Source organism: Dasypus novemcinctus, chromosome 7 (assembly GCF_030445035.2).
Source record: "Dasypus novemcinctus isolate mDasNov1 chromosome 7, mDasNov1.1.hap2, whole genome shotgun sequence".
NCBI lineage: Eukaryota > Metazoa > Chordata > Mammalia > Cingulata > Dasypodidae > Dasypus > Dasypus novemcinctus.
In genome coordinates, this window is record NC_080679.1 from 40,963,882 (window position 1) to 40,986,728 (window position 22,847).

Consider the following 22,847-nt stretch of genomic DNA (forward strand, 5'->3'; position numbering starts at 1 on the left):
CACTTCTATTGTACCAAAATGAAAGAACTTCACTTCCAAAAAAAAAAAAGAACATAGCCAAAGGCAAGATTGTGCTCTAGGAAGTCCTAACCAGAAACATGCTTACCATATATGAAGATCTAATATGTAATACATCAAACAAGAGATTTATATAGAATGAATCAAGCAGATATGGCCCCTGACTCTTGGGAGCTTTTATATTTGAGACAGATGGTAAACAATAAGTATGTAGTAATGCACTATATTTCACATTAGGAATGGAAAGATCAGAGTACTACTTGAATAAAGGTAGTAAGTTTGGGAAAGGAGACTGGAGAATCAGAAAATGCCCTTTTGAGAAAGTGAGTTTTAAGCTGAGCTTGAAGGATGGGTAGCACTTAGCCAAAGAAGGGGAGATTTGGGGAAAGAAGTAGTTTAGGGGAAAAAAAACTTTTAAAAGTATGAAATAAACAAAAAAATGAATCATTATATATAAATGTATATTTACATTATGCCTCCCCACTGAAAAGCAAAAGAACAGATGAACCATTTTCAAATGAGAGTAATGTGTCTTCCCTGAACCTCATCTACTGAGAACTGACTCAAATCCCAGTGATAAAGTTAAGGTCCCAGATTTTTGCTTGCTTTTTCATTTTGTTTTTCTTAGAATAAATTTTAACTTTAGGAAGCCCAGGTTTTTTTTTGTGAGGTCCATAGGAATAATAGAAGGAAGAAATTGAAACAGCTCTCTTCCTTTTTTCTTCTTCTCTTTTTATTTTTCTTTTACTCTACAAAGTCGCCAAGCTAAAGTTGTTTGGAAAAAAATTATTAGGATGACATGGTTGTTTTTTACTCTAATTTTTGGAATCACTGCCTTTATTCTTGAGAACACTATATAAAAAATATAAATAATGTTTAAGGGGAAAAAATGACCCATTCCTTCAGTGAAATAGAAATACTATTTATATATTTTTGTTCTTTGTCTTCCAGATATATGCTTTTAATATAGCAAACATATTATTCTGCATTCTGCTAGTGTTATTTAAAGTTATATCATATCATAAACATTTCATTATTTTACATGGTCATTATAATTACACTTTTAAATTACCATGCCATAATGTTCATCTATCATAATTTGTAGAAGCATTTGATTAATGTTGGATATTGGTTTATTTTCAGGATTTAGCTTACATGTGAATATTATGGCATTTGGTCAAAATATTTAAACTTATTATAACACACTGTATTGCCATACTGCTTCCTGAAATAACTGTTCTAATTTGTAATCAGCCTAGCAATATGCAAGAGAGTCCATTTGCCACAACTCTAATTGCATTAGTTTCCTTAATTGTATTTCAGATCCACCATTAATACTTATTTTTCTTCACACCTCTAGATTTAATTTATATCTCTCATATTAAGAGATCAATTTTGAACTTGGGGATTTGATCCTGGAATATAAGCACAACAAATATTTCAGTTTTCAATTATGGTGGTACAGATTACTCAAGCTAATTTCCACAAGGAAAATAATAAAAAATGCCAAAGAAATTTCTACAAATATTATTAAAGGCATTAAAGAACCAAAAGGAAAGAAGATGGAATTACCAGGTTAAATTTGAAGAAAGGACCAAACCCAGACAGATGAACAGCTCTTGGATGATGATTTTACTCTGAGTGTTTGCTGATCTCCCAAACCCAAATTTCGTTTAATAACACTCAGTCTTAAAAGTAAAGAATCTAATGGGATACCGACTCCCCAATAATAAGCAGGAATACCAGAGAGTTACATCATTGGAGTCCTGGTAAAGCAGAAATAAACCGGCCCTTGTGCAGATTGTAGCCCACCCTCAAATCCCTTTGATTGTCCAGGAAACCTCAATACTTGAATTTTGCTTAAGGTGATCTTGGACTATTATACCCATATGCTTTTATTGATTTATTTTTATTTTTAAAGAAGCTTTAGATTACATAAATGTTCCATAAAAAATATAGGGAATTCCCATATAAAGCATAATACCCTTCCCCACCCACATTTTTCCCATTAACAACATCTTTCATTAGTGTGGTACATTTGTTACAATTGACAAATACATATTAAAGCATTGCTACTAACCATGGTCTATAATTTACATTAGGATTTACACTTTGCACTACAATTTTATAGGTTTTAACAAAATGTATAGTGGCCTATATCCATCCCTGTGCTGTAATGCAGGACAATTCCAATGTCACCAAAAATGAAAGTAAAAATGCAAACTATTTCTGGAGGAAACAATTTACTCATAAGCCTCAAATCATTCCAAAAAATAATATTTAATGCAATGATAAGCACATCATCAAAGATCATCAGACACACAGGAAAACAAGGAAATAGCAGAAACAACAGACTACAGAAACAACCCCCAAAACAATTTGTACATTTGAATTATCAGATCCACAGAATAAAACAATTACGTTTACTGTGTTTAAAGAAATAAAATACAAACTTGTAATAAATATTTTTAGAAAAAAAATATGAAAGTCAGCCTATTTGAAAAATGAACCCAATAGCCAATTAGAACTGACAAAAAAAGAAAAGAAAATTGCACTGAGATTAAAAACCCCTCAGATGGGTTTAAACTGAAGAAAGAATTTGGTCATTCTTTCTGGAAGTTATGTTAGAAAAAGTACCCAGAATGCAGATGGAGAGACCAAAAAAAAGAAAAAAGAAAAATACAAAAAAGAGTTATGAGAGAGCAGAAACTGAAAAACTTTTTGCAAAAGGCCAGACAGTAAAATTTCAGACTTTCCAGGCTATACAGTCTCTGTATAACAACTCATCTCTGCCATTATAGTATAAAAGCATCCATAGACAATCCATAAATGAACAAGTATGGTTGTTTTCCAATATAACTTACTTTATGGACAATGAAGTTTGAATTTCATACAATTTTCACATGTCATGAAAAATTTTCTTTTGATTTTTTTTGACCATGTAAAAACCACTCTTAGCTTGTGGACTAAAGAAAAAGAGGCAGCAGGCCAGATATGACCTACAGGGCATAGTTTGACAATCCCTGGCATAGATTGAAAAGGTCTAACATATAGTTAAATTGAATTCTAGGAGAAAAGGCAAAAGATAAAATGAGCATATAGTAAAAGAGATTATGGTTGATTTTTTCTATAATTAATAAAGTTACAATCCACAGATTCATGAATCCCAACAAATCAAAGGAGAATTTAAAAAAATATATACACTTAGACATACCACAGTCAGCCAGAGAAAAGAGACTGATTACCTTCAAAGAAGCAACTATTAGACTGACAAATGATGTCTCAACAACTACAATCAAAGCCATGATTCAGTGGAATTATATCTTCAAGGTGCTGAAAGAAAATTATCTCTTAACTTATAATATATTGTCTAGGAGAATAGTAAAGGGATATGTAACTTGAAACATTGATAATTGAAGTATGAATGTTGTGATTTCTTCCATAATGACTGAAAGACTAGAAAAGGAATGTACAACTTAAATGAAAATCACAAAATTCAGCCTAATGGTTTCCTATAGGAGAAAGATTTGCAATCAGGTAGAGGAGCTTCTGTGTGTGATAGTGTTTTATTTCTTCGCCTGTGGCATCTGTGTTTAATTATTTATTAAATTATTCATTTTTTTTGACTATTTGTACAGATGTTTTTGCCTACAATAAAAGAAACTTAAAAATATGCAGGCAGAAAAGAATGCTTATTTCATTTAAAAATAGAGGAAAAGGGATGTGGATGTGGTTCAAGTGACAGAGCTTCTGCCTACCATATGGGAGGACATGGGTTTGATCTCTGGAGCCTCCAGGTGGAAAAGAAGAAGAGAAAGCATGCCCACTTAGCAAGCCAGTGCCCACACGAGTGCCTGCGTGGTGAGCTAGTGCCCTGTGCACATGAGCCATGCAGCAAGATGATGACAAGGGGAGAGTCAAGGTGAAGCGCAGCAGAAACCAGGAACTGAGGTGGTGCAATTGACAGGGAACCACTCTCCCCATCAGAGGTCTCCAGGATTGAATCCCGATGAATCCTAGAGGAGAGAAAATGAAAAGACAACATAGACAGCAAAAACAGCAGGGCGGCAGGAGGGGAAGGCAGTGAAATAAATAAATAAATCTTTTTTAAAAGTAGAGGAAACAATGTAAGCAAAAAGCAAATGGAAAAGAAATGGCAGTGTGAGAATAAGTGCAGTACAGATCAGATTAAAATGAAGGGTATCTTGTTGGGGGACTTGTCTGAAAGTAAGTTATGTTGCACTACTGTTTCTTTGACTCTTTCAGTCTCTATTGTCATTGCTGCAGAAGATAAAATCAGGGGGTTGGTCCTCAGTTACTTTAAACATGTTCAGAGCAAATTTCCCAGAGACTTTAGAGTTGCAGCAAGTTAACCACAAAGAGATCTTGGAGCAAAAGTGTCTGCGGCCACAGCATGCCCACGCAGATGTAGCTGCATTATTGTTTTCTCTTTCTGAAGATGAGTTTGTTGGCAGCTTTTTCTTCTTTTGAGCCCAAATTGTGATTTATAGCCCAAAGGAGATGAAATATAGTGGCACACAATGCAGTGTGGTAGAAGAGCAATAGAGTGGTTTCCAAGGAAACCAGAGGCAACTTCTGTCTCTGGAACCAGCAAGCCTCTGTGACTAGAGTACCCTTCTAGACCTCAGCCTCCTCATCAGTGAAATAAGGAAGTGAGGCCAAAAGTTCTTCCAGTTCTTTCCAACACTAGCTTTCTATGGATCCAGGGTGAGAATGCATCCTGATGAGACAACAAGCAAACGAAAGGGCAAATACTTTGCAATTGGGTGAGTCCTCCAGAGGGTAAATCACGTTCCCACAGTCCTCTCTCTGTCATGTCATCTTAATTGGCTATCCCAGGAAGTCAGGGGAGAAAAAGGCCCACCCCCAATGCTATAACTTTTCCCAGCAGGAAGAGAGCAGAGTCCTTCATTCTGTGGCCCAAGAGAACGGCCACAGAGAGGGACAAATACACAAACTATTTTGGCCACAGACAGAGACCCACTGGCCATGGGGACCAACACCCACAAGTGAAGTTGACCTTGCTTTGTCTCTTCTCTATCTGAGTAAACATCGTCCCTTTAGTGCCAGTGTGAGTTAGGTTTTCGTTGGTGATCCTGACACTTGTCAACCATGGAGTGGGTGAGGACCCTAGGACTGCAGTTCCTGATGGCAGGCATTGCTTACTCTTTGCTATCCTCTATGTACTGAGACTCCTCCCCTGAGGAGGTATCAAGTGCCCCTTTCTTCCAACAGCTCACCATTTTATTAGTAAATGTAGTAATCAGAAGCCTAAATCAATGTGTAAAATTTCCATTTGGCAAGCCATTTGACAACTTTAAGTCTGCAATTTAAATGTTTTCAGCTAAAGGAACAAGGTGTGGCATTTGCTCAATTGTGTCACAATCACACTGGCATCTGTAGAAGAGGTATACTCAAATACCGAATCACAAATTCCCCTTAGCCTTTGGTGACATTTGAAAAGTAGTATCAAAAGAAGATCACCTCCTTTCATCCATGACTAAAGCATTCAATGGACAAACGATTTCAGGAAAACCTGAATGTATCTGTTTCTTATAGCTGAAGAAGCAGCTAGTATCTTTCCTCTCCGCTCCCTGGACATTCCTATCTCCATGCCTCATATTCAGCCTGGAGTAATGGTATAATGGGACCCATTTTATAGCCAATGTCTGTTAATAAAGTTAGTCGGGTGGCAAGTCTGTTTGGCCAGCTTCCCTGCCACACCAGTTGTTAAAAATTGCATGCGATGTTCTCTAATCTTTCTTTTTGCTCCCTCTTCCTTTCCCACTTGCTTGTGTTTTGTTCACATATCACTGCTTAATACAAAATCTGCCTCCAAAATATCCTCTCTCACATTACCTTTGTTATGCTTCCCTCATTCCCTTGCATACCATCTCCATCACCAATACCCATAAATTCTCATGAACACTGTCTTCCACGTTTTAGGGACTCTGTAAAACACTCCCACTTTCACACTTATGTCTCCTGTAACGTGATTTACCCGCTGCCCAGCAGCATAGACAGTGAACTTAGAAACCACAGAGCAAGTCCATTTCTTTCACGTACAGATAAATGAAAGCCCTGACAGTTTAAATTCTTTGCCAAGGTCACACAGCTTCTCGGGAGCATGGCAGATTTGGGATTCATTACAAGGTTGAAGTGCCACAGTAACTACCAAGGAAAGTGTGGTGGAAGCAGGCAATCACATGACTGAGTCTTACAGGACCACTGCTAAAATCTGTCTGTGGGAAAAGGCCCAATTTCCAATATCTCCCTTTTATGTCCATCAGAGTCTGTCCATTCTTCTCCATCTTCACTGCAACTGGTCCAAGCTGCCATCATCTCTCCCTGGGACTATGTGAACTTCCTAACTTTGTGCTTTCACTCTTGCCCATTTACAATCAGCTCTCTAATGAGCAGCCAGCATGATGTTCTAACGTACAAAATCAGATAGTGTCCTTGTCCTGCTTTAGAAAACCTCTAGGGTCTTCAAATTTCCACTTACAATAAAATTTAACTCCTTGCCTTGCTTTCGCAAGATCTGCATGACCTATCCCACAAACCTAATGCCATCTTATACAGGTCACACACTACATTGCCTTTTTTCTATTCCTCAAACACCTGAACCTTTTTTCCAGGGCGATGAATTTGCTGTTTCTCTCTGGTCTTTACGTGATTGTTTCTTTCTCATCATTCAGGAGTAATGACACTTTCTCAGCAACAACTAGCTACCCAGTTCAAAATACACCTCCTAGATCATTTCCTAACATATTATTCTGAGATAAAGTATTTATCATCATGTGAAATTATCTGCCTTATTTCTTTGTTTATGTGTATTTTGTCTGGCTACTGCACAATAATGCATGCTTTAAAATTAGGGACTTTGCCTGTCTTATTCACCAATCTCTCCCAAGCGCCTCCAATGGTACCTGGTATATAGTAAGTTTTAATAAATATTTATTGGATGGATGGATGGATGGATGGATAGATGGATGGATGGATGAACAAGTGAATGGGTTCATCTCTGTGACATTATAAATTTGACTGTAAATGAAGCACAGAATTTAGAATGTAAGAACCAATAGCACTCTTAGAAATAATCAAGTTAACCCTTCATTTTACATGTACATCTATCAAGTTAAATTGGAATCAGAAAAGTGAATATCTTGCCCAGGATAGCACAGTTCAGAGCCAAGACATGATATAAGGGTTAGCTATGCCATGTCACTTATTCTCTGGAAACAAGTATTACAGCTATATAATCATGCATTCAGATACCTTCCCAAGTGGAAGGTCATATTCTAATTAGATCTTTCTGAACTTAAAAAAAAGATTAATTATCTGCAAATATCTACCAGGTTTATAAAGACTTGCTTAGATGACTGGTTATTATTTTGGCTCATTTATGTCTGTAAAGAAGAAGACAGGTTTAAACCCTGGTTGATTGCTTAGATTCTTCTAAAGTACATAATTATTGAATTTGCCCAATGTATGGCCAGGACCAGAGTTATCAGACCAATGATTGTTCCAATACACTCATATGTTTCATAACCATAGAATGTTACTGATCTGTGCTAGAAACATCATGCTATGTCTTTTAAGCATTTAATATATTGCTAAAAAACACAAACAGGAATAGCTTCTTCTTGAATCCAGGTGTAAGTTTTAAAATCTGAATATTAACCATTCACTTTTGCTTTGCTACACATACCTATTTACTTCTCATCAGCACTTCTCTATTATAATCACGATGGAGAATAGGTATTATATCTCTTAAATCATATGAAGTACCATGTCTAACAGGGCATTTTCTTCCCACTGGAGGCTCAAAACTGTTTAATGCTGCTAGCTATGATTTTTCTAACGTAACTGTTGATCAATAGGACAAATGTTTTAAAGAATAAAATCAGAATATATTAGTTGATTTCTTAAGGTGTTCATATTTTTCTGAAGGATGAGAGTATTTGTATCTTCTTTGTTTGGGACTGTTAAGGAAAACTTTGAAGAAAAGATCACTCACCTGAGATTTGCACTATGGTTTATTTTTCTAGTATTATAGAAGATGATCTTTCTAAGGCTTAGCCTGCTAAAACTCTTTATAAGCAGTTATTTTATCCCCAGTTGAAAATCCTTTGAAGAAAACATTAAGAAAAACCACACAATGAAATAGATGCCAGACAGATCAGAAATACGATTTTATTCTCCTTAATTCATACTTCTAACCACAAACCTCCACAGAGGTCTCAAAGTGATAGATAAGATCTCCTGAGTTTGCAATTATTCATGGTGCTTATTAAAAACATTTTCTGTCATCAAGCAATGATAAGCTTTAGTTTAACGAAGTATATGAATGTAATGCAAGAGCTAAAGTTCTAAAAATTGCACTGTTTATGTTGAGTTTTAGTTACATTTGACCTTTTACTAAGAAATCCCAGCATTTAAAAAAATGTGCTTTCTACCACATCGTTTTATCTTTAATAAAAACAATGTCGCTTCTTATAAGTCTACTAGTTAAAACTTCTTAAATCCTGGCTAGTAGATTTTCATATAAGCACCACTTATTTACTTACATTATTACCCAAAGGCAACCATAATCTAGAGAAGTGATTGGAGTCAACATGGAGGGTAGACAAAATAAATCCAATCCAATCCACATTCTTAACAGTTTCAGAAAAGAACTTTAAAAAATATGAAGAATAAAAGTGAGGAGAAAGCCAAAAGGCCAAAGTAGTACGCATGCACACACACATACAAACATACACACTAAATGTGTGAATTGTTTTCACACTCCGGGGAACTCTTTACAGGGCATCAACAACCCTTAGTTTTCTAAGTGTGTATAATAAGAAAAACGAAAGACTGATATTCTTCGAGAAAAATTGATTTTCTTCGCGAAAATAGAAAAATCCCAGAGGTGTTATAAAATTTTGTAGCAATATTCACAAAGTAATTAATTTGCAGACAAGTTACTTTGTTAGTTATTCCATTGCTATTGGTGTGAAATTGTCCTACTAGGGAAATCACATGAGATTAAATGAATCCAACTCTCTTCTTCACAGGGGGAGGAAGGGAAAATTTTATCTGCATCCATGCAAGCTCAGGTTTCTTCCATTCCTCAGCTGCTGTGCAGAGTGACAGGACATTGTCCAGGGAACTCGTTTATAGGTAGGGCTCCAGGTATCATCCTACCTCCATAATCTACATATCTTTATCTCTAGCCCACCCCTCTCCTTAGCTCCAGACTCTTATTTCCAATACCCTTTCAACAGTTCTATCTGGATATCCTCTGGCACATTAAGTTTGACATTTCCAAACAGAACACAATATACACTCACCAAACACAAGCTATCCTTTAAGGGAGTCACTAGGAATCCAGCCTCAGGAACCAAGTCCAGTTGACTGTGGCTGATGGATATCTCTTGAATTCAATCTTTTTTCTCCATTGCCATTACCAACCCAAGCCCGTTTCATGTCTTCTTTCGACTGTGGAAACTGCTCCTTGACTGGCCTTCTCAACACCGATCTCTCCCCTCCTGGTCCATCCTCCATCCTTGTTCCCCAAATTGTGCTTTTAAAAAGCATTTCACTCCTCAGTTTAAAAGTCCTACTTGTTTTGTGTTGCTTATAAGGTAAAATCAAATTTCTTGGATGATACAAAATCCTTTCACCATTGCATGGATGGTATGTTCAAGCTATATTGAAACTTTGGGCCAAGTTTTCATATCATAACTTCTGTTCCCATAGACTAGAACATCCTACTACCTCTCTAGAAACCCACATTCATTCTTCAAGAACCATTTTGAATGCCACCTCTTCTCTCTTGAGGTGTCTCTGAAATCCCCAGGCAAAGGTTTCTACCTCTATTCTCTCAATAATATTTTTTACACCAATATATTTATAATTCATATCATCTTTGATGGTAATTATTTTTGTCTATCTTCCATAAGTTCCCCAAAGTTAAGGACTACATCATGGTCACTTAAATAATTCCAGAAACTGAAACATAATAAAAGCTCGATAATATTAAGTAAATGGAAGAAGAGAAGAATATGGAGGCTGTGCATGTTCGGTAAATATTTTGTAATAGGCAAAAGAGAGGAGTGAGTAAAGTAGGGCAAGGAATCCTATTTACTTGTGTATGGGGGAACACTTGTTTTTCAGTCCAAAGGCAAAGACTCAAATGGGATGAAGCCCAGCTAATTCTCTAAAGCTCAATAGGCATGGCAGTTATATAAATATCCGAGTATTCAGTAGCTACCATATAATAACAATAACAACAACCATTACTTATAAGTAATGAGTGCATATTATGTATTGGGTACTGTGTTAAGTGCTTTACCTGCAATGTATGTTTCTCATAATAGCTTTATAAGTCATATTCTGTATTATGACCTCTATTTTACAGATGAAGAAACTGAGACTGGAGCAATTGGCCCAAGATTAGAGAGTCAATAAATGGTGGAGCCATTTATAATCTAAACCTAGACTATCTGGCACCAAGGTCCACACTCTTAACAAATCTCTTAGTGCAATAATCTAGCCCAACCTCTTCATTTTACAGAAACCATAGCATAGGAGCTGAAGAGACTTGCTGAGAAATAAGAAAACAATATAAGTTTTTAACATTAATCTAGATTTGAAAATTATTTTCAGATATTTCTTTTCCATCAAGAGGTATTGGATATTTTGCCTCATATACTTAAAATAGTATTCACATTGGCACTATACATGTGTTCTATGACTGAAACTTACAGAAATCATTAAAAATTTCCAAGATATGAATTTACATTGTGTGTTCTACACTCATTTCCCTAGATTTCCTCATTCATCAGCAATTGTTGAGTTCCCCAGTTTTCTTGTACTGCAACAAAGTCTAGATCCTTGCCCTGTTTAAATTTAAATTCTTAATAATTATCCTATAACTTATTTGTCTGTAGAAATGCATAAATATGAGTTCACACATAAAGTGTGAACAGGTACTTCTATGAGATTTTTGCTTTAGTCCTGCACAGTACAAAATGAACAGAATTTTAACTGTGAATGCATTTGAGGTTTTTGGTGTGTTTTGGGTTGGTTTGGGTTGGGTTGGTTTTTTTTTTGCATGAACAGATTCTTTGGCATTGAGCCCTAAGAAAACATAAACATTGGTTGTAACAAGTTTGACTTCTCAAAATAAAGAAAAGTTACATTTAAATTATTTTAATTGATTGTTGAAAGCATTGTGTCCATGTAATAGTGGCTCAAATGTTTAATAGCAATACTAGTGGTAAATTGAATCAAAACTTCTGAGTCTGTGACTCCATTTCGGGACAACCTATTTCTTCTCAGCTTTTCCTCAAGCAAAGATGTAAGCATCAGTATGCCATGCATGACCCAGAGAAGATCCATATCCCCAATTTCTGACTCTGTCCAAACTTGCAAATCTTTGTCTTTGCCTGATCAACCTTATGGGTAAATTCAGTGAAAGAAAAAAATCATCTTTTTAAAAAAGTAGCTTTAGAGTACATAAATGTTAATTCGAAAATATAGGAGGATTCCCATATACCCCATCCTTTTCCCCTCCCAAACTTTTCCCCATTAACAACATCTTTCATTAGTGTGGTACATTTGTTACAATTGATGAACAGATATTGATGCACTGCTACTAACCATTGTCTATAGATTACATTATGGTTTACACGTTGCACCACACAGTATTACAGGTTTTGACAAAATGTGTAATGGCCTGTATCCATCATTGCAATGTCACACAAAACAATTCCAGTGTCCCCAAAATGCTCTATGTTGTATCTATTCTATCCTCTCCCTCCCCTCAGAACCTCTGGTAACCACTGCCTTTATATCAATGTTACAAGTTCTTCCACTACAAGAATAAGAAGTCTACTTTAGCCCCTAGTTGCATTCTCTGCTTATGTTTGTTCATTCTTCAATCTTGAAGATTTTAGGATGGTGATGCCCACTGTGTTTCTGATTGAGAGGGAACTTAGAGCCTATGGGGCAGATGGATGAAGTGTCTTGCTTGCAGTTGTAGATACTCTCTGCTTTTGGAGATGGGCATTTTCCATCGTCATCCTTTTGTTAGTTGTCCTGGGCAAGTCCAGTGAACTGGAGAGAAGGTATTGTTAACTTTGCTGAGATTCAGGACTCAACTGGCATATGAACAGACCGAAGATTTAAGTCTCTTGGACATATATTTAACAAATATAGTACTATTATAGGTTCAAATAAAAGGGGCAGAAGAGCCATGTGTAGGGAAATTATAAATGAGTCTAACTTTGTGACATTGGAGAAAATATATTCCAAGGTAAGGCCCACTGACAGGATGCCAAATTCCTGGGATTGTCTGCACTGCCTATAGTATCTAGATGTCCCTAGAGCCCTCAGGAGCCCCTGTGCTTGAGGCACTGTTTCCCGTGGCAGTTCATGAGATCCTCCTGAAACACCTAAGCATAATCTCTGGAATCATCTTTTGACTAACAGCTTCAATTTGTGTTACATATCCTCTACATACATATTCTACACAAAATATAATTTTGGATTTTATCAGAAGCTTTCAAATGCCAAAATTCTTATTTTATTTAGAGTGACCAAAAATGCCGTTTGAAAGATTCAATTTCTTAGAACAGTAGAACAGAGATGCCATTTATGGAGAAAATGTGTCCTTTTCTTTCATCAGGCTATGAGGAATTAAAAAATATTTATTTTAAAAGTTTGCAAGCCCCAAATAAATCATTTTCTCTATATAAAACTCAATATTTCAGGGTAGGGAGGTAGCATAAGTTGTGGGTTCTGCTCAGTTTACAACTGTGAATACTGAGGTAGTTGTTTTGTGTTGTTGTTCTTTTAATAACTCAAACAAGGCTATGGATCTTCTAGCAAGCAAAGCCAAGATGTGACTTTAGATCTTCCTGGTACACCTACATTTTATTTCTAACAAGAAATTGGAATATGGTATTAGTAATCTAAAAACTATAATATTCCATTTCATCTGAGGGTTTGTGGTAATGAAAACTATTTTATTCACTCATGATGAAAATATAAGTGACTCAAGATCTTACATGAGAAAATTAAAAATTTCTAGAAAGAGTGAAACAGGAAAGAAAGAATAAAAGATATGATTAAACAAACACTGGGAAAGAATGACCCCGAAACAAAAGAAAAAATCACAAACTTCCAGATTGAAATGGCTCACCCAGTCCCAAACAATTTTAATAAACACACACACAGATACAGACACAGAGACAGAGCTAGACATGTTCTGTTAAAATTCCTGAATTCCAATATTGAAATGAATAATTTACAAGATTCTACAGATAGAGAGAGAGAGGGGGAGGGAAGTTGCTTATAAATGAATGAGATTCAGATTAGCAAAGAACAAGTTATTCACAAGCCTGGAAGTCAGTAGGCAATGGCTGAATATTCACAGACAAAGAGAAAGACTGCAATGTGGAATCCTTTTCCCAGAAAATGTATCAGTCATTCATTAGAGTACAAGAAAGACAGCTTTCCCTATGAAAGAATTCGGAGAATTAGGGGTGTCTGAAGAAGTCTTCTGATCCAATTATCATTGGCTGTGATCAGAGACTTCAAGACAGGAGCGAAAGGAGAGAATGGGGCCATCACTGGAAATACGTAATTTAAGTGTCAAGAAAGAGTTCTTGAAACAGAAGAGAAATATTCTAAGAGGAAACTTAGTAATGATCAGGAAATACATGCTTTAGATTATTTCAGCAAAACCCAAGCATAGCATCTTAGTACATTAAAAAGTGTAGTCAAGCTTCAAAGGAACCAGAGGCAACAAGGGGAGTTAAAAGAATCGTCATCAATCTAGAAAAAAAGGAAAGCGAAATGAGGATAAAACAAAGGAAAACAAATAATATACAAGGAATAACACCAAATATAGAATTACCATACTTGGTGGGAATGACTTGAATTCATCTATCAAAAGATCTGGATTTTTTAAAATCTAGCATGAGTCCTGGAAGCAGGTACTGCCAGGAAACAACATTTATACAGGGGCCTGCGATGGTGAGGAGGAGCCCACAGCTCAGCTCAGCTCCACAGACTTCGCTCTGTGCTCTTGGGGAGAAGCAAGTAGATGACACACTAAGGGGCTGTTTTCTCTGAGATGGTGGAATTTGGGAGTCATTGCTTCAGTGCCTCAGTGACAGAGCAAGGCTCAAAGTGGACAGAGAGTGGTATTCTTCCAGTTTCTTCCAGAATTCATCATGAGACATGAGCAATAATATTAATGACCATCTCACATCAGTCGTTCCTACCCCAGTACATTCTCCACACTGCATTCAGAGTCATCTGTCTAAAACCAGAATTCATCAGGTCACCCTCTGGGTCCCCATTGGCTATAAGGTCTCGAAGGAGGGTCTTCTAAATGCAGTACAGATTCATATTTTTCCCAGCTTCCGATCATTCCAGAATCATTAAACGAACCAGATTGTGTTAAATTTCCCATTGAGATAAATAGAAAATAGGGAATCACCAAGTTTTCCAACCTTCTTAACTCACAAACCAAATAAAATTGATCAGAGTGTCTCTCCTTTGGGATTACGTTGTGTCTCTGCTATTTCAACATGATGTAGAAAGAATGTGGAGCCAGACACATTTGAGATCTCATCTTGGTTCTGTCACTAATTACTGTGTAACAAATCACAGTAACAAATCCCATCTGATATTCTTCAAACATTAACTGAAGCTAATAATACCTATCTCTTGTGGAATGAGAATGTATACATAGTGAGGAGGATTAAACATTAGGGCAAAGAGAAGAACCTGGAAGTTCTCACATAACTTCAGTCTGGCTCTTTACTTTGTGTTTGAGTATTTAAAATGGTTGCAGGGTAAACACATTGCAGTGGTATTTTCATTTATGACCACTATTTAGCCATTCATGCCTCTGTTTTGCCATTTGTCAAACAGTGAAACAACATACTACATGGCATTTTCTGTGTGACGGGAGTGAACATTGGTTTTATTCATTTGGTGTCCAAGATTCTAGGAGTACAGTTTATTCATTATCCTTTAGTTTGGTGACTAGAAACAACCAACCTAGACTGGACCTATCATTCCACAGAAATCATACCCATTGCTAATTCAAATATCTGAACACAAGTTATAGCACCATAACCACCCAAATGGGGTTGACATATTTAGGATGTTTGCTAGGAGTAGGAAAAACAAACAAACAAAAAAACTTTGATGATTTGTCCCAACATTCTTAGAAGAAAAAGCCAAACTTCTTAACATAGTCTAGATGCTTTCAGTGGTCTGGCCCCAACTTCCCTTTTCAGTCTCAACTTGCACTACCCCAAGCCCATCCCTCTCTATGGTCAGGCATATCTCTGCCTTCCTCCTATTGCTTGATCTTACCTCTCTTCCCCTCTGCCACAGGCCCTTCGCACTTGCTCTTCACATGGCATGGAATGTTATCCCCCTCCCACATCCTATTCTTCCCATTTATTCCTACTTATCCTTCAAAGGTCAACTCAAGTGTCACTTCCACAGGAAAACCTTCAATGAATTCCCTCCCCACTCTCACTTCCATACAAACCAAGTCTATTCCGTCTCCTTTGTTACATTCTCTCATAGAACTGTGTTCAGATTGTAATTATCATCAATTCATGAAATTATTTTTATTATTGTTCCTCTCCTAACCATTCAGTTAGCTTCCCGAGAGCAAGAACTGACCTGGGTTTGCTTATCATTGTAAGTATAGTGGCTAGCACAGTGCATCCTGCATGGAAGGTGCTCAGTGATGCTTGAATGCATGAAGAAATGAATGGATATTAATTCAGAAGCACATTCATGATGCTAATGGATTTCTTTAAGTTGTAGAAAAGGCATAGTAAAGCATGGGACTTCAGTAGCTTAGAACTGTCCTTAGGAAGAGGTAGTAACACAACTGATAGAGCATCCACCTACCATATGGAGGGTCCAGGGTTCGATACCCAGGGCCTCCTGACCCACACAGTGAGCTGGACCACATGCAGTCCTGCCGCTCGCAAGGAGTGCCATGCCATGCAGGGGTGCCCCATGCACAAGGAGCATGCCCTGCAAGGAGAGCCGCCCCGCACAAAAGATGCACAGCCTGCCCAGGAGTGGTGCTGCACACATGGAGAGCTGACGCAGCAAGATGACGCAACAAAAAAGTGACACAGTTTCCTGGTGCTGCATGACAACCATGCAAGCAGACACAGAAGAAGACACAGTGAATGGACACAGAGAGCAGACAGCAGGAGCAAAGGGGAGAGAAATAAATAAAATAAATCTTTAAAAAAAATAAAAAAAAGAACTGCCCTTAACAACTCATTACACTAGGCCCTAAATCCTCTTTACTTAAGAGCTTTTTAGTCACCTTGAGTTATCACAAAATCAAGCATTAGATCAGTCTGCTTTTTTTCTTAAACTTTTAAAGAGAAAAATAAAGTCTATTTCTTTGCACCACTATGAAATTTATTTGTAGGTGAGATTATACCTCTTAAATATTCTGCCTTCAGTTTTAGCATTAATAGAACTTCCCCATTTAACAAAATTTCAGTTTTCTTTTCCCAGCCTCAAGAACATGGCTCAGGGTTAAAGAAAAAATAAAAGTAATATAAATATGTACAGAACAAAAATCAGCAGAAAGGCTCACATTAGTTTAAACTGTAGGTAACATTGTTTAAATTGTTTGGATAGAGTTCAATTTATACCACCCAAGAGAAAGAATCGAGGACTCCAGGTTGCTTTTAAATGTCTACCACAGCCTGCAAAGTGCTCACATCATCCATTCCTCCTTGGCCTTTTGAGGCAACCTTGATACCTAGTGTCAATAAAAACTCTGCAGCAGCTTGGGCATTTCTGACAACCACCCAGATAAGATCAAAATCAAAATCCTTCTTTTCAAAGCCCTTCTATTCTGTATTCTTCCACAGAAAGAATTTACAGCCCAAATGCCAAGTCTATTTAATTTTCATTTTGTTGACACAAGTCATTTTGCCTTTCATCTTTCTCTGAGAATAATAGTAAGCCACTCTTTTGCTTTATCCACTGGCAGGTAAATCCAAAGAGGTAGATTAAAAATTTAACGGTCTGATAAAACATTTTTTTCTGTCTTCAAACACAGTATCAAAGGCAGCAATGCAAACTCGCTGCCCATAACATTAACAGCAGGTGGCTGTGCCCTTAGCCATGTGCTTGGGCTCTTCTTCACTTGTTCTACTTTCAAAAACATAAGCAACACCACTTCTTATTTGATGCCTGATTTTTCTACCTTTTATTTTTCTGAATGTTCACTTGAAGTACAATTCTACAAGAAATAGTCAATTGGCCACTTACCTTTTAGAACTTCAACTTGGAAACAGAAGAGAAAGAAATACCAGATGTTTAACTTCATGTTGGCCAGAAACGTATAGAATCCCCCTCCTTCAGTGTTCGAAGCTGACAGTAAATTCACGTTCTCAGTTGTTTTCTATTTGCTGGAAAGGAAGTGGGTTTTGTGGGGGTGGAGTAGTATCACACCATCAAGTCAAAGAGGCATCTCTTATTCCATGTTAATGGCCACCTGGCAGGCATTATTGTTCATGGGTGTTAAGCATTTAATCCATGGATTATGGATGGTTTTGAAAACAGAGGAAACTTTACCTTCATTCTGGTTTCAATAAAATAAGTTAAATAGACAATGTCTGTTCTTTTCAGAACTGCTCTACTTCTCTCAATAGTTATTGGAGATAACACAATCTGAATATACCCACATGATAAGTATCACATACATTTTAACACTTCTTAAGCTTTTTTGTTCTTAAGCTTCTTTGGAAGAGGACAAGAAATAAAGGAAATTATTACAGAAATTGAAATGAAAATTGAAAGAGGAGAAACATAGATATGCTACCCATTGTAGATTATAATTTTCCAAGGTTTGGGATCAGTTTTAAACTAACCTAAACTCTGCCTGCATATCATAACAGGATCTATGAAACCAGATTCCTCTACCTATTGCCTCATACGAAAGCAAGAAAGTTGAAAAACCTACCCATGACCTCTCTATCCCTGCAGGAAAATAGAGCAGATAATAAATTACTGTATAAATACAAATTATTGTAAATTATTATATGTTTTAATATACGCCAAAACCATACTGGGCTTCTGAGGAGTGGCAGGATGGGACCAACTCCCAGCCTGCAGAGTTGGCATCCAGGTGAGAAGCTAAAATCAAAGGTTGGGCAGGATAACTACGGTGTTAGTCAAAAAAGAACAGATTCTAATGTAGAATCCAGTTTTGGAGCAATAGCACAGCAATTATGGATATTGGACCAGAGTTAGGGGGATTGAAAGGCAAGGCAGGAGGCTGATTCTTCTGTGATTTCCCCAAGCTGCTCGAAATTCCTCTCGGAAGCTTATTTAGGACTCCTGGACCTCAGCAATGGGTGCAAAGGAAGTTATTTAGGGCTGAACTGGCCTGAACAATAAATACTGGGCATCCAGAACCCCTGAGAAACTGCTACTCTGATTTACTTCCTTTCCCTTCCCTTCATTCACCCTTTCCCAGCATCTGGAGGAGATGCCCCAGACCCACTCTTGTGCTACAGTCCTTTGCCAGCAATAAAATGGGCTTGGTGAATAATCGACTTTTTCTTAGTTGTGACCTAGTTCTGTACCTAAGTCTTCATTTGTAAAAGCTGACATGAATTCTAGAGCTCAGCTGCTGTTACAAGAGGAAGACACAGGGCATGAGCCTAATAATTTATATAATAATTGAGTACATAGTATATACCATGCACTGGGGTTCACATGAATTATCCCATTCATTTCTCCTGACAACTCTGTGAGGCCAATCCCATTATTATTCCCACTTCATCAATGAAGAAACTGAGAATTAGAGAGAATAAATAACTTGCCAAGGGTCACACAGATGATAAGTGACAGAACCAAGTCAAACCCAGACAATGAAACTCCAAAATTGACACTTTTAATTACCACACTATACTGACATGCCAGGCTTCACTTATCCAGCCAGCTATTGCTTGTAACATCCCTTTTGGGCCTCATGTTTTGGTAGAGAAAAGGTACTTAGGTCCTAGATGAAGTTCTAGAATACTTTAAGGCAAAAAAAGAAAAGAAAATTCTAACAAAATTTAGATGCAATATTCCACCTTAGGGAGAAAAAAAGTTGCCCAAGTTATGGTGGAATTCAGCTTTAGTTCAACTGAATATATGTGTATTCATCTTATTTGAATTGGTTTGCTTTCTCCCAACCAAATGCTTCTGTTTGTAGGACATCTGTTCACAACAGATCTTACAATGGAGCAGGACTTGCTTCTACATAAATGGTACGTCATGTCAAAAACCCCTATATGTGATACTTCCCATGCCTGCAGCTTCTCAAAAATCTCAGTGAAGAATACAATTACTTGCGGCTTTAGATATTCAGAACAACTTTTCATACACCTGGAAAATAAACTAGGCAAAAATTTCCACTCACCCCACAGGAAGCCCTTTTTGTTTGCTTTTATTTTTTCACTTTTAATTCCATGACTCAAGAGACTTCTGATTTGTGTGTGCAGACGCCTGGGGTAAGAGTGGTGAATGGAAAGTTTATGACAGTAAAAGTGGAATGTTTATTATTTCTTTCCTTGTAGACACCGGAGTTCATAATGCTGTATTCTTGCTTTTCTGATATCCACAGGTGAGAAACCTTCTGAAAGTAACATTTGGGTATGTTTAAGAGCTAGCACAATGTGGGCCATTGATTCCAAACAATGGGGTTTTAAAGCACCCCAAAAGTATTGAAAGAGAAATGTTCTTCCCAACCAAAAAACCACTGAAAGAGAAGTGTTCTTCCCAACCAAAATTGCTTCCCCTCCTAAGTGCCCTATTTCATTGAGTGAATCCACACTCCACCCACTTATCCAGCCAGGAACCTGGGTATCAGCCCTTCTTTACCCAATAATTACCAATAAGCTCTAATTATTCTACTTCCTAGATGTCTCCTAAATCTTTTTTCTTCCTGTGATTGCCAGGGTAACTTGCATAGATCAAGCCTTTAGCCATCATCCATCTCCTGGACAGCCTCCTCTCTGGTCTTTTTGTCTCCACTTTTGTCCCAGTTCAACCTGTCCCTACACTAGAACCAGAGTAGTTTTGGTAGTAGTAAATATAACCTATCTGTATTATGGCTTCCCATCTGCCATAGATAAAGCCCAAAGTCCTTACCAAACCCTTTTGGACAGGCTCCTCCTAACAGATTCAGCCTCATCTTGCATCCCAATAGTTTTTTCTTCCTCCTGCACCAAATACTTCTGCCATATTGAATGATGTGGCATTTTCCAAACTCTGCATGCTAACTCTCCCTCCAAGCCTTCCTATAGCCAAGACCTCTCTTCTTCCCTACTTCCTCTCCTCACCATCATAGCCTCCCTTCCCTTCTGCAGAAACTTCACCATACTTCAGGCCTTTGTATACACATCAGTCCATCAAAGATTTCCTTGACCTTTCACTACCAACCATCCCAATAACCAGTGTCCATTAGGTGGGTCTTCTGCATCACTCCAAAGTACTCCCCATGGTCCCCATCCTGGACCTCATACCCCTGTAATGGTCTGTGTGCTTTCTTGCAGTGCCTACTGGACTGTGAGCGACATCAGAGCAAGGACTGACGATGCCTTCTTTACACCCATAGCTGCAATGCCTAGCACAGTGTCTGCAACAAAGTAGATGCTCCAGAGCAATTTGTTGAATGGAGAATGAATGAATGAGAGAATGAATAAGGGGTCTAAGAATCCTTTACTTCTGAAGGAGCCATGTAGCCTTAGGAATGATCACCAATTAGTACTTTGCTCTTTGAGTCACAGTATGAAAGTAGAAAATTATCAAAATGTGTTCATATTTCACATTGAAATTAATTTGAGACATAATCATCACCTTGATTCTTATTTTACCTGAACATTTGCCCATCCCTAATAATCAAACAAAAGAATATTCAGTCATACCCCAAACTACACATCAAAATAATCAGCATCATTCCAACAATACTGCTACTGCTCAAAATACCAATCAAGCAATAACAGAGATCTAGTCAAATAGGGTTAGAATTCTTTGGTTGTGCTTTGTGTGAATGGATGACACCTACTGGTATAAAATAAAATTCAGCTTCTTCTTTATAAGGAGAAAAATAAATGTTCCTCATCTAGGTCAAGGAAAGAAAGCATTCAGTAGAGTCCAATACTGTCAAAAGTGTAATTGCCAGAGGTACAAGTCAAGGACTTCATGGAATGTTAAGAAAATGCATGGGATCTGTTAAGTGGAAAAAGCAAATATTGCCTATGTATGAGCTTACTGTTTAAATTTATATATAAAATTGATAGAGGAAAAATATATAGGAACTATAAGTGGAAAAAAGTAGGATAGGCACCAAAGTATTAATTGGTTAACATTACAAATAATTATTTTCCTTTGTGCTTTTCTACACTTTCGAAGTTTTCTCCTATGACCATTAGTCATTCTCATAACAGACCTAAGAAAACACAATTTGTCTGTGAGATTTTTTTTTTCTTTCTTAAGAGTTTTATGAAATTATCCAATACAAGAAGAAGCAGAATATATAAAGCACAAATGTCCATAGTGACTGAATTATCATTGTTTAATAATGAACTTTAAATCACAGCCAGGCAAGGCCCCTGCCTTATTTTTCTTTTAAAAAATCCATTTTCACCTAATTATGTTTCCAAATCAACTTGAGAATCATTGTCAAATTTTTATAAGTTCTACCTAACCAAACTTTCACCTTCAAATTCCATTGGAATTTTGATTCAATACAGTATTGAGGGTCCAAACCTCTATGTCACTTCTGCAGAATCCTAAGAGCATCCAAAAGCCTGGTCTTAATAGATTTCCATGAGCAGTTTTATTTTAAAAGTCAAATTAAGTCTTTAAAGATGCAGTTATGAGTGTTATGAAAATGTTCATATATAAAACTAATCTCACACTTTGTATCAATGTCTGCCTTTATTTCTTAGTCATTATTTCATGTTTTGAGGAGTTTTTGTTAACTATAAGAAATTAACATGCAACAAGAGATTATCCCCCAGTCTCAAGGGCTAAACCCTAGCTCTTGAAAAGAGGGGTGAGGATCTCTCAAAGACTAGTGAGGCTTGGCAGAAAATTAAGTCAGAAATGATAACCAGACAGGTAAATGGGTATTTTGAGCTCAAGATAAGTCAAGAAAAATCAGGGGTGGCTGAAAAGTTTGATGGAGTATGTGGAGTGATAAAAAGCAAAAGACAGACCAGAATGCTGTGGTGACTAAGGCAGGTAAAAGAGATGGTAGAAGACAGAAAATGTATTAATTCACATTTGCATGGCATGGTAGAGTTTAATGGCACCCACACATAGATTATGTGTTAAAAAACTAATGACTTGGGCAAAACACTTACTAACACACCTGTTTTGTAGGAGAGGAACTCTGAGTCTCAGAGAAGTTAAATAACCAGGCCAAAGTCAGAACCAGAACTCATACATACTTGCTTCTAGATTAGGGATCTTACAGGTCTCTAGAAAGAAAAAGAGAAACAAAGATGTTAGGTTTGTAGAAGTCTATCCTGAGGCACCATTTCAGTCTCTCAGATTTACATTTTCCTGTGCCTAAAGAATGCAACTATAAATGAGCTTGGGTCTGTCCTCTCCTCAATTAACCACAGATAATTTCCAAGTTACAGGAGAACTTATGTTCTCAGGCCTCTCTGGTGTTAGATTTCATCCATCACTTGAAACCAAAATACAAGCAGTTTTGGCAGGTACAGTTATAAAGCCATGAGAAT

The 22,847-nt window shown here is 37.1% G+C and overlaps 1 protein-coding gene across 1 annotated transcript in view; it reads right to left on the bottom strand.

The window, feature by feature from the left end:
* The window catches only part of ICOS (inducible T cell costimulator), a 29,102-nt gene extending 6,522 nt beyond the window's left edge, over positions 1-22,580 (bottom strand). The window contains exons 1-2 of the mRNA XM_058300308.2: positions 22,472-22,580; positions 17,371-17,510 (exon numbers count right to left, since the gene is read on the bottom strand). Coding sequence (XP_058156291.1) covers positions 17,371-17,428 — 58 coding nt within the window. The 5' untranslated portion in view covers positions 17,429-17,510; positions 22,472-22,580. The remainder of the gene's footprint in view (positions 1-17,370; positions 17,511-22,471) is intronic.
* Positions 22,581-22,847: the final 267 nt, after the last annotated feature.